This window comes from Panulirus ornatus, chromosome 13 (assembly GCF_036320965.1).
Source record: "Panulirus ornatus isolate Po-2019 chromosome 13, ASM3632096v1, whole genome shotgun sequence".
Classification (NCBI taxonomy): Eukaryota; Metazoa; Arthropoda; class Malacostraca; order Decapoda; family Palinuridae; genus Panulirus; species Panulirus ornatus.
Window position 1 is genome coordinate 3001860 of NC_092236.1, and position 17535 is coordinate 3019394.

A 17535-nucleotide genomic window follows, 5' to 3' on the forward strand; every position below is an offset into this window, starting at 1 on the left:
TACTATCTTGCTTTCTGTCGGCTCTGCTCGTTCGTATCCTTACGACCAGTGTCGCTCCTTATGATTTGTGTGGCTGTAGGACCAGCAGGGGAGTGGTCCTGGTGGTGGTAGATCTATCTGTCAGTCTGGAAGGCTTCCGGTCTAATAGCTGTCAGGCTGTCTATTGGGAATTGGAAACCAGTGTTTCTGTCGTGCGAGCTGTGATTTTTTTTTTTTTTTTTGTCCGTTTTGGGAATTTTTCATATATGAATTTTATTTACTTAGTGTGTGTGTGTGTGTGTGTGTGTGTGTGTGTGTGTGTGTGCGCGCGCGCGCGAGACACTTGAGACAATTCTGGTCTTGTTGGACTGACCCCCCCCCCCCCCCAACCTGGCCTGTGACACGTGCTAACACGGCCGGACACATGCTGGCACGTGTTGACGTGGGGTGACACGGTGCTGGTGCTGAGGAAGATAACTGGACCTGCTGACGCTGATGTTTCCGCTGACGTGACGTCACCTGAACTGTCAGCTGACTCTGAAACTCGTGCACATTGTTCCCTGAAGAAACCAAATCACGTGTCCACCAATGAATGAAGGGAGAAAGAACATATGTCCACCAACGAATGAAGGGAGAAAGAACATATGTCCAACAACGAATGAAAAGAGAAAGAATATATGTCCACTAATAAAAGAAGAGCGAAAGAAGAACATACGTCCACGAATGAATGAAGGAAAAAAGAAAAACATTTCAGCATGAAGGGTGTTCCCACACCTTCCCACGTCTATAATGCTACCCTTAAATTTGTCTTCACTCCAAGAATGAACTTCTTCCAAGAATATGTCCTCACCGACTGAGCTGTTCCTGGGCCATACTAATATTACTCAACGGTTTACCTACACTCAGATCTTGTGATGCCTCGCCACCATCACAGGCGAAGCGCTCTCACACATTGCTCTATTGACCGACCATGACGAGTGAAAATCCCGAATTCTTTGATCTTAACATCTGGATTCGTTCCCAAGCAGATTGGACCTCAGTATGTCGGGTGTGCCTTTTGTTATTTGAACATCTTTGGAACTATCATGTGGGACATTGTCTAGTCTGAAGTACCATCTCGATTCCACCCAAATTCCTATACTCGTCAGCTCGAACAAATCTTCTTCCGTCTTTTTTCCTCCTCCTCCTCCTCCTCCTCCTTCAGCTCAGAATTTTCCATTACGGTTCTGAGGAGAGCGGAATCCGACTCCTTTGATGCTAAAAAGAATCTTGCCGGAGAAAACGTTGACCGCAAAGGAGAAATTCCCTCGATCGGCCTTCATCAGCGGCAGCCGAGGGAATCACGTCCCAAAAAGTTTCAAAACCTCTGACTTTCAAAAATCCAGCCACCCGAAGTTGGCGTCAGATCCAATGCAATTAAAGGCTGAGGTCCTTGTTCGGCTGCTCACCAAAGACGAGACAAACATGGCGAGAATCAGCTCGAGTTATGAGCGGAAAACTTCTGGTCCATGACCAGCCTCGCTGGGGCACCTGAAGGAAGTGAGCGTCGAGAGTACAGACAGATCATTGGGATGAAGAGATTAAGTCGCCAGGAACGTGAGGTTAAGAGAGAGTTGTGGTGAGGCTAGTAGTGATGGCAGTAGAGCAAGTGGTAGGGGTCTTGGTGGTAGTAGTAGAGCTCGTGGTAGGGGTGGGTGTCATGCCACGGGTCTGAGGCTGTCTTGTAAGCTTCATAGTCTGGAAAAAGTCCGCGACGTAACAACGTCCTGAATGATGCAGGTGCGCGTTTAATGTTATGGTGGCCATAGATCAATTTTTCACAGATATCAACATGCTGAAGTAATTTGTTATACTCTAGCAAAGGGTCTGGAAATGGAAAAGCGATATATTAACTCGACCTCTTTGAACCATATAGTTTAACAAGGAGTTACCTTTCCGATGATCTGTTTCCTAAGTGACCTCAGCCTAGAACTGACTTCCTCGTGTTTTCTGGATTAGTATTAAATTCTACATCGCAGTGATAATGTGTCTCTTATGTAATTTATATACGTGGTGAAGTAATGACCTTGTTTTATGACTTTGCACAGACGATTGAGGGATTCTATTTCCTGACCCATCTGGACGAGAATCTGGCCTCCCAGGGAGCCAGACATCAGCATGAAATCCCTCACGCCAGAGGTGGACTCGCACAGAATACCAACCTGAGCACGGCTCTCATGCTGCCAGTGTTCGCTCCGAGATATTTGCTCGTCAGCTCGGCCACCCTGAGACGAATTTGAAGTACTGAAATCCTTGATGCTGGTGCATGAGTTGCTCCTAACAACCATAGCTCTCGTGTCCTGTGGGGATAATGTGTCTTACACTGTATTTGAAAGTTTACAGTACAAAATCATATGCTGACGCTGTGGTTGTTTTAGCAGGAAAATATTATAATGGTATCATTCCTGACAGTCTCACTTTGTAAGCTTTTATTAGTTATCTTGTGACGATTATAGCCTTCACGTTGGCATATTATAGTTGCTAACGACTTAAATACTTCGAGCAGTCGTCCTCTCACTAGTGCATCAGTGAACAGTGTCTAATTTGCATTGTTAGCCTCAGTGATCCTGTCTCCCGCCTCGTCCATCACCAAGCGGGACCTCTGGTCTCTCCTACAGAACGAAACAGCCAGCAAGTCGTCCAAGAGTGTAACTGGAATGGCCAGCCCAGGTCACTCCTTATCTCACCATCACTGACTTCTCAGAGTGTAAAACCACAAACCTGAAACATAAAAGCTGTTTTTTTTTTTCATGTTATCAGACGGCACGAGCAAATGAGGCCCTGAACACGGACGTCGCTGGTGAGAGTCGCTGGTGGCCGACTTGCAGCAGACCTCTGCCACCACTGACAACATACAAACGACATATCGACGTAAGGGCAATACCAGGAAGGATAACCACACACAATCAGCATGGCGGGTATGTAGGAACACCATTTTAGGAAGGGCAGCACGTTGGACAAGGTGACTTGATCCTGATGGATGATGTACAAGAGAACGTCCGATCATGTCCCACATCCTGACCACCAACAGATGAACGAGACATCATGGAAGAAGGTTCAGGAATACATCCTCATCATCCTGTATTATTGATGGAGACCTTAAGGAAGATAGACTATCTAGATCAGGATCATATCCTTGTGATGAATGAATGTCCATCTATCGCCCTTGCCTCTGTGTCTCTTGTGGATGACCTCTGGGTTGCAGCAGGTGAACACACTTCAACCAAAGCATCGAACAGTTTGGATATGACGACTGAACATTCCCGCATTGGACATAGTAAGGATCTCAATATGCCGGTCAGAATTTCAGCTACAACCCCGTCCTCCCGTCGTGAGTGTGTCATGAGGAGAGTGCGAGTGTGAGCGTGAGTCGCTCCTCAGTTCTAAGACTTCCGCGGCCTTCACGGCCTGGCTGACAATACCGTCGTAAAGAGGAGGGGACAGAGTCGATGCCAGACGAGGCCAAGACCAGCATGTTTGCCCGAGTAAATATCCGGCCTGTTGTTCTATTCAGCACCACTGCAGACCTGCTGCCATTGACATGAAAAGTTTACCGCTGCCGAGATTAAAAGCTTAAGGAATTTCTTTATATATTCATATTTTACGACTTTCGGATTATGTTTCGCAGTTGAGATGATATTTCCGGTCAAGTGAAGGTTTGGAGAACATTTTTCCGTATTTTTTGTTTCTTTAGCTTTTATTCCTTTTTTGTTTCTATGTATTTTGCTTTTACCAAAGATTCAGAGATTATGTGAGTGTAGCTTCCTCTGCACACAAAGAGATGACCAGAGAAATCCCGTTGCTCTCCATAACTCTTAACTCCTTCCAGAAATGATAAACAACATCGCTACACACACACACACACACACACACAGTCTGCCGGGGTATTTAAGCATGACAGTGGGTCCGCAACCCTCATTTTTCCGACCTCATGTGACCAGCACTTCTGTATGTGCGTTTTGGAGGACGATATACAAAATCAGGAATCTACGGCCGGCAAGCTTGAGAAGGTGACCAAGTCTGATTTGATTGACTGAATTTTAGGTAAACATGAGAAAAAGATGTACGAAAGAGGGCGAATGATTTTGAATCATATTACTGTATCATGATACGTGTCCTACTTTTTACTGGACCTTATTTATCATACATTATTTGTCATACATCATTTATCATACATTATTTGGTACTGAAAAAGGACAGGTTTATGTTGTCATATACTGTGTTACGTCAGAGTTTTACCTATATATCTGAATGTACAGCAGAGTTCTACATTTCGTATTAATCATTTTTTTTTTAATCTTTGAAATAATGTTTTATATATGTTGCATGATTACCACGTGGGGTTGTTGTGGCCGATCGCTGATTACTTGCTGAAAAAAAAATGTTCGACTGCTTTATAAAGCTGTGTACCGCTGCACCAGAACTATAAAATCAAGCAAGGGTCATACATGCAGTGAGGGCGTGTACGGTCGTAGAATTATCTTAAAAGCCTGAGGAAGAATGTCCATGGTATTTCGACTGGTAGCGCTACAAATTGAAGTTGATGTACCTAACGACCCTGGTAGTTTGATAGGCCTAAAACGGAAACAACCAACGGACCCCAGTACTGACCCAGCCACACAAGACCAACACCACACATGCGTTCTTGTATTTCTTGAATGTAACTTTCCGTCCAACACGTTCCTTTTTTATTTTTCCTCTTTCTTAACCATCTAAATTTAAGAACATTGAAAAATGTCAGGATAACTGACGGGGCTCACCGACAGATTGCCAGATGTTCCGACATAGATAGGAAACATATTCAAGCGTCCGAACACAGATTGACTCAAGTATCATTTTAACTTTACACAGAGTATTACAGTGTCCCGAGGGATTGAAAGGGAAACGTGATTATTTTCCAATTTTTCGACATGCCGTAAAGGATCGGATTATCAAAACACAAAGGTCAGCATTAGGGAAAAGTTATATCAGAATTCTCGCTACAAAACTAAAGATATAATTCAGGGTGAATGAATTTTCGATAAGTTCTAAGTTAGAATTAAAGTTACCGAAAGACATTTTAACTAAAAGACAGAACAAAAATAGCTGTGATCATTATCTTGTGGAGGCGAAGGTGAAGATAGGTAGAGGTTTTCAGAAAAGAAGAGAGAATGTTGGGGTGAAGAGAGTGGTGAGAGTAAGTGAGCTTGGGAAGGAGACTTGTGTGAGGAAGTACCAGGAGAGACTGAATACAGAATGGAAAAAGGTGAGAACAATGGAAGTAAGGGGAGTGGGGGAGGAATGGGATGTATTTAGGGAATCAGTGATGGATTGCGCAAAAGATGCTTGTGGCATGAGAAGCGTGGGAGGTGGGTTGATTAGAAAGGGTAGTGAGTGGTGAGATGAAGAAGTAAGATTATTAGGGAAAGAGAAGAGAGGCATTTGGACGATTCTTGCAGGGAAAAAATGCAATTGAGTGGGAGATGTATAAAAGAAAGAGACAGGAGGTCAAGAGAAAGGTGCAAGAGGTGAAAAAGAGGGCAAATGAGAGTTGGGGTGAGAGAGTATCATTAAATTTTAGGGAGAATAAAAAGATGTTCTGGAAGGAGGTAAATAAAGTGCGTAAGACAAGGGAGCAAATGGGAACTTCAGTGAAGGGCGCAAATGGGGAGGTGATAACAAGTAGTGGTGATATGAGAAGGAGATGGAGTGAGTATTTTGAAGGTTTGTTGAATGTGTTTGATGATAGAGTGGCAGATATAGGGTGTTTTGGTCGAGGTGGTGTGCAAAGTGAGAGGGTTAGGGAAAATGATTTGGTAAACAGAGAAGAGGTAGTAAAAGCTTTGTGGAAGATGAAAGCCGGCAAGGCAGCAGGTTTGGATGGTATTGCAGTGGAATTTATTAAAAAAGGGGGTGACTGTATTGTTGACTGGTTGGTAAGGTTATTTAATGTATGTATGACTCATGGTGAGGTGCCTGAGGATTGGCGGAATGCGTGCATAGTGCCATTGTACAAAGGCAAAGGGGATAAAAGTGAGTGCTCAAATTACAGAGGTATAAGTTTGTTGAGTATTCCTGATAAATTATATGGGAGGGTATTGATTGAGAGGGTGAAGGCATGTACAGAGCATCAGATTGGGGAAGAGCAGTGTGGTTTCAGAAGTGGTAGAGGATGTGTGGATCAGGTGTTTGCTTTGAAGAATGTATGAGAAATACTTACAAAAGCAAATGGATTTGTATGTAGCATTTATGGATCTGGAGAAGGCATATGATAGAGTTGATAGAGATGCTCTGTGGAAGGTATTAAGAATATATGGTGTGGGAGGCAAGTTGTTAGAAGCAGTGAAAAGTTTTTATCAAGGATGTAAGGCATGTATACGTGTAGGAAGAGAGGAAAGTGATTGGTTCTCAGTGAATGTAGGTTTGCGGCAGGGGTGTGTGATGTCTCCATGGTTGTTTAATTTGTTTATGGATGGGGTGAACGCAAGAGTTTTGGAAAGAGGGGCAAGTATGAAGTCTGTTGGGGATGAGAGAGCTTGGGAAGTGAGTCAGTTGTTGTTTGCTGATGATACAGTGCTGGTGGCTGATTCACGTGAGAAACTGCAGAAGCTGGTGACATTTACTCTTAACTTTCTTCTTTCACACACTTTACCAAACTCAGTCACCAGCTTCTGCAGTTTCTCACATGAATCAGCCACCAGCGCTGTATCATCAGCGAACAACAACTGACTCACTTCCCAAGCTCTCTCATCCCCAACAGACTTCATTCTTTTTCTATTATACTTTGTCGCTGTCTCCTGCGTTAACGAGGTAGCACAAGGAAACAAATGAAACAATGGATGGCCCAACCTACCCACATACACACGTATATACATAAACACCCACACATGCACATATACGTACATACCTATACATTTCAATATATACATACAGACATATACATATATACCCATGTACATATACATACATACATACGTGTGTGTGTTTTTCAGGTTTAAATTCCAGAGGGAACAATGGCTCATCACAACAATTGCAGTATAAACCTGAGTTTCTGAAATATGGCTTTACTATGCTGATAGAGAGATGAGAGAATGTCCATCCTCAGTGTGTCAAGAGCCTGCAAGTCCTTGGCAACGAATTTATGGAGGAAAACAAAATAAAACATCATTTGTGTTCAATTCATGTAAACTTTTTAAAAGTCACTAAGTTATTGGAAGGCTAAGGAAGAACAGGTAAAACAAAGTCAGATTGATGCTCCTTCAGGCTCAGCTTTTTCTTTGGAGAAAACTTCCCTGGTGTCCTTTGAAGTGGCACGGTGTATTGCAAGATGAAAAAAGCCTCATAACATTGGAGGGGAGCTGGTAAAACCAGCAGCTGTAGCTATGGAGAAAACTACTTATGGAGCAGGTGTTGCGAAGAAGGTTGAATTGGTGCCACTTTCTAACAACATCAAATGTCGAATTGATCTTATGTCATTGAATACTTTGGATCAATTAATTGTGGTGCTGTAAAAACAGGAAAATTTTCATTGCAGATAGATGAATCTGTGGACATTGCTGGTGAACCTCAACTCGTGGTGTTTGTGAGGTATAGAGGACATGACAGAATTCTGGAGGAATTTCTGTTCACTAGTGCCATGTCAACAGCCACCACTAGAGGAGACTTCTTTGTTTCGGTAAACAATTTTTTCAAGAAACACAAATTAGACTGTTTGAATTGTTTGGCTGTGTAGCAATGGAGCTTCATCTATGATGGGAAGTCATGTAGGTTTTGTCATTTGAATTAAAAGAGAAAACCCTGATGTCATAATAATTCACAGTTTCTTACATCAGGAAAACTTGGCCTCAACATATCCAGCCAGAACTCCATGTGGTTCTGAATGATGTTATCCATATTGTGAATTTTATCAAGGCCAGAGCTTTGAACTAACGCATTTTCCATAAAATGTGTGAAGGGATAGGATCACATTACCAGAACTTACTTTTCCACTCTTATGTCTGCTGGCTGTCTCGAGGGCACATTCTTGGATGAGTTATTGAACTAAAAGCCGAAATAGAAATTTTTCTCCAAGAGAAGAAGCATAAGCTGGCCAACTGCTTTAAAAGTCCTGCTTGAGTGGCAAAGCTAGCTTATGTAGGTGACATCTTCAGGCACCTGAATGAATTGAACTTAAGAAATGCAAGGCTAAAATCAAACTAAAATGGACATTAGTGAAAAAATTGCTTCATTCAAGAGGAAACTTGCTCTTTGAAGAGAAAGATTGGCCAGGGGGGAAAACAGCTGCTTTTCCAAAACTGCATGCATTGCTGGAAGATTTGTCAGATATGTTCCTTGCTGACGATAAAATGGATTTCTAAGATCATTTGTAGAAACTTCAGGAGGGACTTGCCAGATATTTGCCAGAAAATGTCGACCTATGTCAACATAGATGGGTAGGAATGTGTTGGGTGTGAAAGTCAACGAAGGTGAAGATGTCCCTGGTTTTCTAGAAGAAATTATAGATCTCCAGGAAAATCAAGTGCAGAAGCAGAGTTTTGAAAGCCTCTTGTACTCTGAATTCTGACTCATGAGGCTGAAGAGTCTCTTCTTCCTTTTCCAATCATAAACCTCTGTGAACAAGGACTTTCAGCTCTTGTGATGATCAGGAATAAAGCAAGGAACAGTCAGAATGCCCAGCATGATTTGCACTGTGCTCTGTCTATCAACATAAAGCCAAACCTGGAAGAACTTGCTCATAATATGAAGGAACGTCATGGTATTCACTAAAATACTTGCTTTCTCCCTTTTAATTTTTTGCAATGAAATCCATTTAGAGAAAGAAATTATCAAATTCCTGTCATTTGTGATAATAGAAAAGCATGGTAACCACAATTTTTTAAGCAAAGAATCAATAGTCAGAAGGGCTCACTCATGAAGTAGTGTCATAGTTGCCAATCAAACACTTGTTTTTCTTTGCTTGCCTAATTTTGCAATAAGTTACATTTGCACAAAGTTGTGCCTTTCATTTTCTTTGATCAACATAAGAAATATATTAATTATTAAATTAAAGTAAAATTCAGTAAAATTCATTGGATAAAATTAAATGAAGAAACACTGAACCTATGTTTTTCCCCCGAGGGGTCACCAGGCCAAAAAATTGTGTGTTCAGGGTCATGTCCGAAACAGTTTGAGAAACGATGCTGTAAGGGAGGAGTCCCAGTGATTGGGAGATGTACAAGAGGTCAAAAGGAAGATGCAGGAGCTGAAAAGACAGAAAGTGAGACTTAGGGTGAGAGTATCAATAAACTTCAGGGAAAATAAAATGTTTTGGAGGGAAGTGAACAGTGTGATGAAAACATGAGAGCAACAAGAAATATCGATGATCAATGCAAACAGAAAAGTGTGAAAAGGATATGGAATGAGTATTCTGAAGGATTGTTGAACGTATTAGATGACAAGTTGGCAGATGTCAAGTGTTTGGGATGTGGAGGTATGCAAACGATATAGTCTTGAGAAGTGGTTTGGTGAAAAGAGAAAATGAATACCTAGTGTTACATGAAGTGTAGCAAAGAAGCAGAAGTGGATGGAATTGCAGAATTTCTCAGGAAAGGAGGTGACTGTTGATTAGTTAGTATTTTCAGGGTATAGGGTATATTTGGCAAAAAGTGAAGTGCCTTAGGGTTAACAGAATGCCTGTATAATCATGCCACTGTATAAAAATAAGGAGGACAAGCTGAATGTTCAAATTACAAAGATGCATCATGGATAATATATGTGAAAAAAGGCCTATGCTTCAGTGTGAAGAATCTGAAAGAGCCAACTTTCTATGTAAGGAAACACAGAAACATACAAAGATCAGAGTTTAATCAATTTTGCTTTATTAGCAGAGACTACTTACATATAACTTATCTAATTTACATCACAAATACTAAATTCACATTTTTTTTCTAATTAGTAACAATTATAATCACAGGACTCAGAAACAGCATTAAATTTCAGCTCAAGCTCTGTAATGTATAACAGCAAATTACTACTGTCAAAGATAAGTATTACCGAGATTTCTAATTTACATCTATTACAAATTCTGCATTTCTGAAGAAAATGCACATATCTCGCTTGGATCTAAAAGAAATTCCTGCACTTATTGTAACATGAATTTCAATCTCTTAAAAGGGTAAATATTATAAGATAACAAAAATGCAAATAGTCCCTCCAATAACTCTTAACAATGTTAACTAGTACTTATCGTGCTGCACCAATTTGGTCAACACATTCCAGTTTGCCATGTATAAAAATTCAATATACAGTAGTTTATTAAGTAATACAAGTTGTATGACAACTAAATTAATGCACGGTTCAAACACGCAGATGGTAAACAATAAAAATTTTACCTATATTCATGCTTATCACATATTCCTAACATTTACAAGTATCAAGATATAATATGGATAAAACAGTCTCAAAGCAGTTCTAGTATTGATAAACTCTTTCTACAGAAATTTTCTTCATCATTTAACATTCACCAAATTAAACTGTGCTGTAAAAATTCAGATACTGTACAAAACAATGATGAAACATTTCAGTAAACTATGGCATACAACAGGTGGTACGTGAATTCTTTAAATCGGTATCTCGGCCAAAATTGACGAGTACTTAACACACACTTTATGAAATTAGTTATGAGCCATGCATTGTAACAGATGTAATATTTAATTCATTTCAGTGCAGTTGCAACTATCAAATGTCATTTTATAACTATAAGTAAAACTCCCAGTGACTGGTATATAGCTCCACAAAATGAAGATTTAAAAATCCAATTATTATGTTGCCTACCATGCATACCTGTTCTCACAGGTAAAATCAATTGCACTCAATAAAAAGTTCCAACCCCAAATAATCACTGTCAACTAAAATTTTTCCTCTGCTCTTGCTTTCATTCGGTTAATAAATGCCTGACCCTTATTTTTTCTGAAAGCTTCATAAGGATCTGTCTGAGCACTAGGGACCCCAAGACCTCGGAATCTTTCCTGTGGTGTGTCCCGCACTTCTCCAGCTGCTACAGGGTCACTAATGCCCTGTTCATTGGCTCCTAAACCTGAGCCTCCCCACCCCATTTTTCGTAGCATCTGGTGACCCTTATTGCTCTCATCCAGGCGCTGATCTATTTTTGGGAAAGCTCCTCCACTGTGGGAAAAAAAAATCAATTAATAAAAAAGCACAAATTTTTATATTTGACTAAAGGCAGAGGTGTCGAAGCTTCTGCTGAGATATTCATCCAAAATTCTGTTGCACAAATGCAACTGAATCTAACTGTACACTTCCAATAAAGAATCAAAAACTGCTTTTAGGGTAAAAGTAATAAAAAATAAATGGAAAATAATGTCAAATATAAATTTACAAATAAGTCATAGAAAAACCACTCAGTCTACTAACACAAAAGATGGTGGAGTTGGACTTCGTGAAGAAGACCTATTAAATGGTACTCGAGGTGGGGAAGATCTTGGCGACTGGGACCTGGACCTGGATCTGGATCTACTCAACCTTCTGGGTGATCTTGAATCAGAGTTGGATCTCCGTGGTGATTTAGAAAGTGATCGGCGGTGAGATCGAGGTGGTGTTCTGTTGAAAAAGATAAATACAATAAAATGTATTTGGTAGGCACAAATTTACATTTCATGTTGAGTGAAGATTTTGCAGACTCATCATCTGAAAAGTGTTCCTCATTTTCTAATAAGCACTTTCAGGAATACCTGACCAGTATCATAAGGTTCCACCAAATATTCAATGAGGGTTGATCGGTTGGTTAAGATTTTCATTGTATATATATATATATATATATATATATATATATATATATATATATATATATATATATATATATATATATATTCTTAATACCTTCCACAGAGCATCTCTATCAACTCTATCATATGCCTTCTCCAGATCCATAAATGCTACATACAAATCCATTTGCTTTTCTAAGTATTTCTCACATACATTCTTCAAAGCAAACACCTGATCCACACATCCTCTACCACTTCTGAAACCACACTGCTCTTCCCCAGTCTGATGCTCTGTACATGCCTTCACCCTCTCAATCAATACCCTCCCATATAATTTACCAGGAATACTCAACAAACTTATACCTCTGTAATTTGAGCACTCACTCTTATCCCCTTTGCCTTTGTGCAATGGCACTATGCACGCATTCCGCCAATCCTCAGGCACCTCACCATGAGTCATACATACATTAAATAACCTTACCAACCAGTCAACAATAGTCACCCCCTTTTTTAATAAATTCCACTGCAATACCATCCAAACCTGCTGCCTTGCCGGCTTTCATCTTCCACAAAGCTTTCACTACCTCTTCTCTGTTTACCAAATCATTTTCCCTAACCCTCTCACTTTGCACACCACCTCGACCAAAACACCCTATATCTGCCACTCTATCATCAAACACATTCAACAAACCTTCAAAATACTCACTCCATCTCCTTCTCACATCACCACTACTTGTTATCACCTCCCCATTTGCGCCCTTCACTGAAGTTCCCATTTGCTCCCTTGTCTTACGCACTTTATTTACCTCCTTCCAGAAGCAGTGAAAAGTTTTTATCGAGGATGTAAGGCATGTGTACGTGTAGGAAGAGAGGAAAGTGATTGGTTCTCAGTGAATGTAGGTTTGCAGCAGGGGTGTGCGATGTCTCCATGGTTGTTTAATTTGTTTATGGATGGGGTTGTTAGGGAGGTAAATGCAAGAGTTTTGGAAAGAGGGGCAAGTATGAAGTCTGTTGGGGATGAGAGAGCTTGGGAAGTGAGTCAGTTGTTGTTCGCTGATGATACAGCGCTGGTGGCTGATTCATGTGAGAAACTGCAGAAGCTGGTGACTGAGTTTGGTAAAGTGTGTGGAAGAAGAAAGTTAAGGGTAAATGTGAATAAGAGCAAGGTTATTAGGTACAGTAGGGTTGAGGGTCAAGTCATTTGGGAGGTGAGTTTGAATGGAGAAAAACTGGAGGAAGTGAAGTGTTTTAGATATCTGGGAGTGGATCTGGCAGCGGATGGAACCATGGAAGCAGAAGTGGATCATAGGGTGGGGGAGGGGGCGAAAATTCTGGGGGCCTTGAAGAATGTGTGGAAGTCGAGAACATTATCTCGGAAAGCAAAAATGGGTATGTTTGAAGGAATAGTGGTTCCAACAATGTTGTATGGTTGCGAGGCGTGGGCTATGGATAGAGTTGTGCGCAGGAGGATGGATGTGCTGGAAATGAGATGTTTGAGGACAATGTGTGGTGTGAGGTGGTTTGATCGAGTGAGTAACGTAAGGGTAAGAGAGATGTGTGGAAATAAAAAGAGCGTGGTTGAGAGAGCAGAAGAGGGTGTTTTGAAGTGGTTTGGGCACATGGAGAGGATGAGTGAGGAAAGATTGACCAAGAGGATATATGTGTCGGAGGTGGAGGGAGCAAGGAGAAGAGGGAGACCAAATTGGAGGTGGAAAGATGGAGTGAAAAAGATTTTGTGTGATCGGGGCCTGAACATGCAGGAGGGTGAAAGGAATAGAGTGAATTGGAGCGATGTGGTATACCGGGGTTGACGTGCTGTCAGTGGATTGAATCAAGGCATGTGAAGCGTCTGGGGTAAACCATGGAAAGCTGTGTAGGTATGTATATTTGCGTGTGTGGACGTATGTATATACATGTGTATGGGGGTGGGTTGGGCCATTTCTTTCATCTGTTTCCTTGCGCTACCTCGCAAACGCGGGAGACAGCGACAAAGTAAAAAAGTAAACCATGGAAAGCTGTGTAGGTATGTATATTTGCGTGTGTGGACGTGTGTATGTACATGTGTATGGGGGGGGGGGGTTGGGCCATTTCTTTCGTCTGTTTCCTTGCGCGACCTCGCAAACGCGGGAGACAGCGACAAAGTATAAAAAAAAAAAAAAAAAAAATATATATATATATATATATATATATATATATATATATATATATATATATATATATACAATGAAAATATACCATATCGCACCAATTCACACTATTCTTTGCCCTCCTTTCACCCTCCTGCATGTTCAGGCCCCGATCACACAAAATCTTTTTCACTCCTTCTTTCCACCTCCAATTTGGTCTCCCTCTTCTCCTCGTTCCCTCCACCTCCGACACATATATCCTCTTGGTCAATCTTTCCTCACTCATTCTCTCCATGTGACCAAACCATTTCAAAACACCCTCTTCTGCTCTCTCAACCACGCTCGTTTTATTTCCACACATCTCTCTTACCCTTACGTTACTTACTCGATCAAACCACCTCACACCATACATTGTCCTCAAACATCTCATTTCCAGCACATCCATCCTCCTGCGCACAACTCTATCCATAGTCCACGCCTCGCAACCATACAACATTGTTGGAACCACTATTCCTTCAAACATACCCATTTTTGCTTTCCGAGATAATGTTCTCGACTTCCACACATTCTTCAAGGCTCCCAGAATTTTCGCCCCCTCCCCCACCCTATGATCCACTTCCGCTTCCATGGTTCCATCCGCTGCCAGATCCACTCCCAGATATCTAAAACACTTCACTTCCTCCAGTTTTTCTCCATTCAAACTCACCTCCCAATTGAATTGACCCTCAACCCTACTGTACCTAATAACCTTGCTCTTATTCACATTTACTCTTAACTTCTTCTTTCACACACTTTACCAAACTCAGTCACCAGCTTCTGCAGTTTCTCACATGAATCAGCCACCAGCGCTGTATCATCAGCGAACAACAACTGACTCACTTCCCAAGCTCTCTCATCCCCAACAGACTTCATACTTGCCCCTCTTTCCAAAACTCTTGCATTCACCTCCACAACAACCCCATCCATAAACAAATTAAACAACCATATATATATATATATATATATATATATATATATATATATATATTTTTTCATACTATTCGCCATTTCCCGCGATAGCGAGGTAGCGTTAAGAACAGAGGACTGGGCCTTTGAGGGAATATCTTCTCCTGGCCCCCTTCTTTGTTCCTTCTTTTGGAAAATTAAAAAAAAAAACGAGAGGGGAGGATTTCCAGCCCCCCGCTCCCTTCCCTTTTAGTCACCTTCTACGACACACAGGGAATACGTGGGAAGTATTCTTTCTCCCCTATCCCCAGGGGTAATATATATATATATATATATATATATATATATATATATATATATATATATATATATATATATATAGAAAAGCAAATGGATTTGTATGTAGCATTTATGGATCTGGAGAAGGCATAAGATAGAGTTGATAGAGATGCTCTGTGGAAGGTATTAAGAATATATGGTGTGGGAGGCAAGTTGTTAGAAGCAGTGAAAAGTTTTTATCGAGGATGTAAGGCATGTGTACGTGTAGGAAGAGAGGAAAGTGATTGGTTCTCAGTGAATGTAGGTTTGCGGCAGGGGTGTGTGATGTCTCCATGGTTGTTTAATTTGTTTATGGATGGGGTTGTTAGGGAGGTAAATGCAAGAGTCCTGGAAAGAGGGGCAAGTATGAAGGCTGTTGGGGATGAGAGAGCTTGGGAAGTGAGTCAGTTGTTGTTCGCTGATGATACAGCGCTGGTGGCTGATTCATGTGAGAAACTGCAGAAGCTGGTGACTGAGTTTGGTAAAGTGTGTGGAAGAAGAAAGTTAAGAGTAAATGTGAATAAAAGCAAGGTTATTAGGTACAGTAGGGGTGAGGGTCAAGTCAATTGGGAGGTGAGTTTGAATGGAGAAAAACTGGAGGAAGTGAAGTGTTTTAGATATCTGGGAGTGGATCTGTCAGCGGATGGAACCATGGAAGCGGAAGTGGATCATAGGGTGGGGGAGGGGGCGAAAATTTTGGGAGCCTTGAAAAATGTGTGGAAGTCGAGAACATTATCTCGGAAAGCAAAAATGGGTATGTTTGAAGGAATAGTGGTTCCAACAATGTTGTATGGTTGCGAGGCGTGGGCTATGGATAGAGATGTGCGCAGGAGGATGGATGTGCTGGAAATGAGATGTTTGAGGACAATGTGTGGTGTGAGGTGGTTTGATAGAGTAAGTAACGTAAGGGTAAGAGAGATGTGTGGAAATAAAAAGAGTGTGGTTGAGAGAGCAGAAGAGGGTGTTTTGAAATGGTTTGGGCACATGGAGAGAATGAGTGAGGAAAGATTGACCAAGAGGATATATGTGTCGGAGGTGGAGGGAACGAGGAGAAGAGGGAGACCAAATTGGAGGTGGAAAGATGGAGTGAAAAAGATTTTGTGTGATCGGGGCCTGAACATGCAGGAGGGTGAAAGGAGGGCAAGGAATAGAGTGAATTGGAGCGATGTGGTGTACAGGGGTTGACGTGCTGTCGGTGGATTGAATCGGGGCGTGTGGGGCGTCTGGGGTGGGCCATGGAAAGCTGTGTAGGTATGTATATTTGCGTGTGTGGACGTATGTACATGTGTATGGGGGGGGGGGGGTTGGGCCATTTCTTTCGTCTGTTTCCTTGCGCTACCTCGCAAACGCGGGAGACAGCGACAAAGTATAAAAAAAAAAAAAAAAAAAAAAAAAAAAAAATATATATATATATCACTGTCTCCTGCGTTAGCAAGGTAGTGTAAGGAAACAGACAAAAGAATGGCCTAACCCACCCACATATACATGTATATACATGCACATCCACACACGCAAATATACATACCTATACATCTCAACGTATACATATATATACACAAACAGACATATACATATATACACATGTACATAATTCATACTGTCTGCCTTTATTCATTCCCATCGCCACCCCGCCACACATGAAAATGAAAACCCCTTCCCCCGTATGTGTGCGAGGTTGCGCTAGGAAAGGACCACAAAGGCCACATTCGTTCACACTCAGTCTCTAGCTGTCATGTGTAATGCACCGAAACCACAGCTCCCTTTCCACATCCAGGTGCCTGAGGATTAGTGGAATACCTGTATAGTGCCACTGTATAAAGGCAAGGGGGACAAAGGTTAATGTTTGAATCACAGCATTGGTAGTGTAAGGGATGAAAAAAAAAATTGGCCTCAAACTGTCACATATAATGTACTTTAACCATACCTTACCATCCACAGCCAAGCCCAACAGAATAGGTTCCAAGAGATATAGATATATATCATTTTTCTTGCACTTTTTCATCTGTTCACAAATCTCATATGTTACAATAAAAAAAGTTAAGCTTTACTTCTTGGTTCTTTCCTGTTCTTAATTCCAGTTCACAGTACCATTCTCAGTCCTGTATTGCTCATCCTATTCATTATAATTAATTGCTGCACAAAAGACACCACCCTTAAATTCTCCTGTCTTCTTATGCTTGTCCTGCATCAAAGAGTTATTCCTTAGCCTTGTTTTAATCACTCCCTATCAATGATGCATTGCCTCTTTCAGCTTTTCACTATTAACCATTCATGTACAATTCTGTGGTACAGTTTACTCTTGTGCCATATCAAGGAAAGTCACTCTGAAGATTTTTTTTTTCTCTTTTTTGCCGCTGTCTCCCGCGTTTGCGAGGTAGCGCAAGGAA

The 17535-nt window shown here is 41.2% G+C and overlaps 1 protein-coding gene across 7 annotated transcripts in view; it reads right to left on the reverse strand.

The window, feature by feature from the left end:
• Window positions 1-9837: 9837 nt before the first annotated feature.
• LOC139752665 (calcium homeostasis endoplasmic reticulum protein-like) overlaps window positions 9838-17535 on the reverse strand; it is a 71262-nt gene continuing 63564 nt past the window's right edge. For all 7 annotated transcript variants that reach the window (XM_071668428.1, XM_071668425.1, XM_071668427.1 and 4 more), the window contains 2 exons: window positions 11410-11595; window positions 9838-11160 (listed from right to left, as the gene is read on the reverse strand). In XM_071668428.1, coding sequence (XP_071524529.1) covers window positions 10884-11160; window positions 11410-11595 — 463 coding nt within the window. In that variant the 3' untranslated portion in view covers window positions 9838-10883. The remainder of the gene's footprint in view (window positions 11161-11409; window positions 11596-17535) is intronic.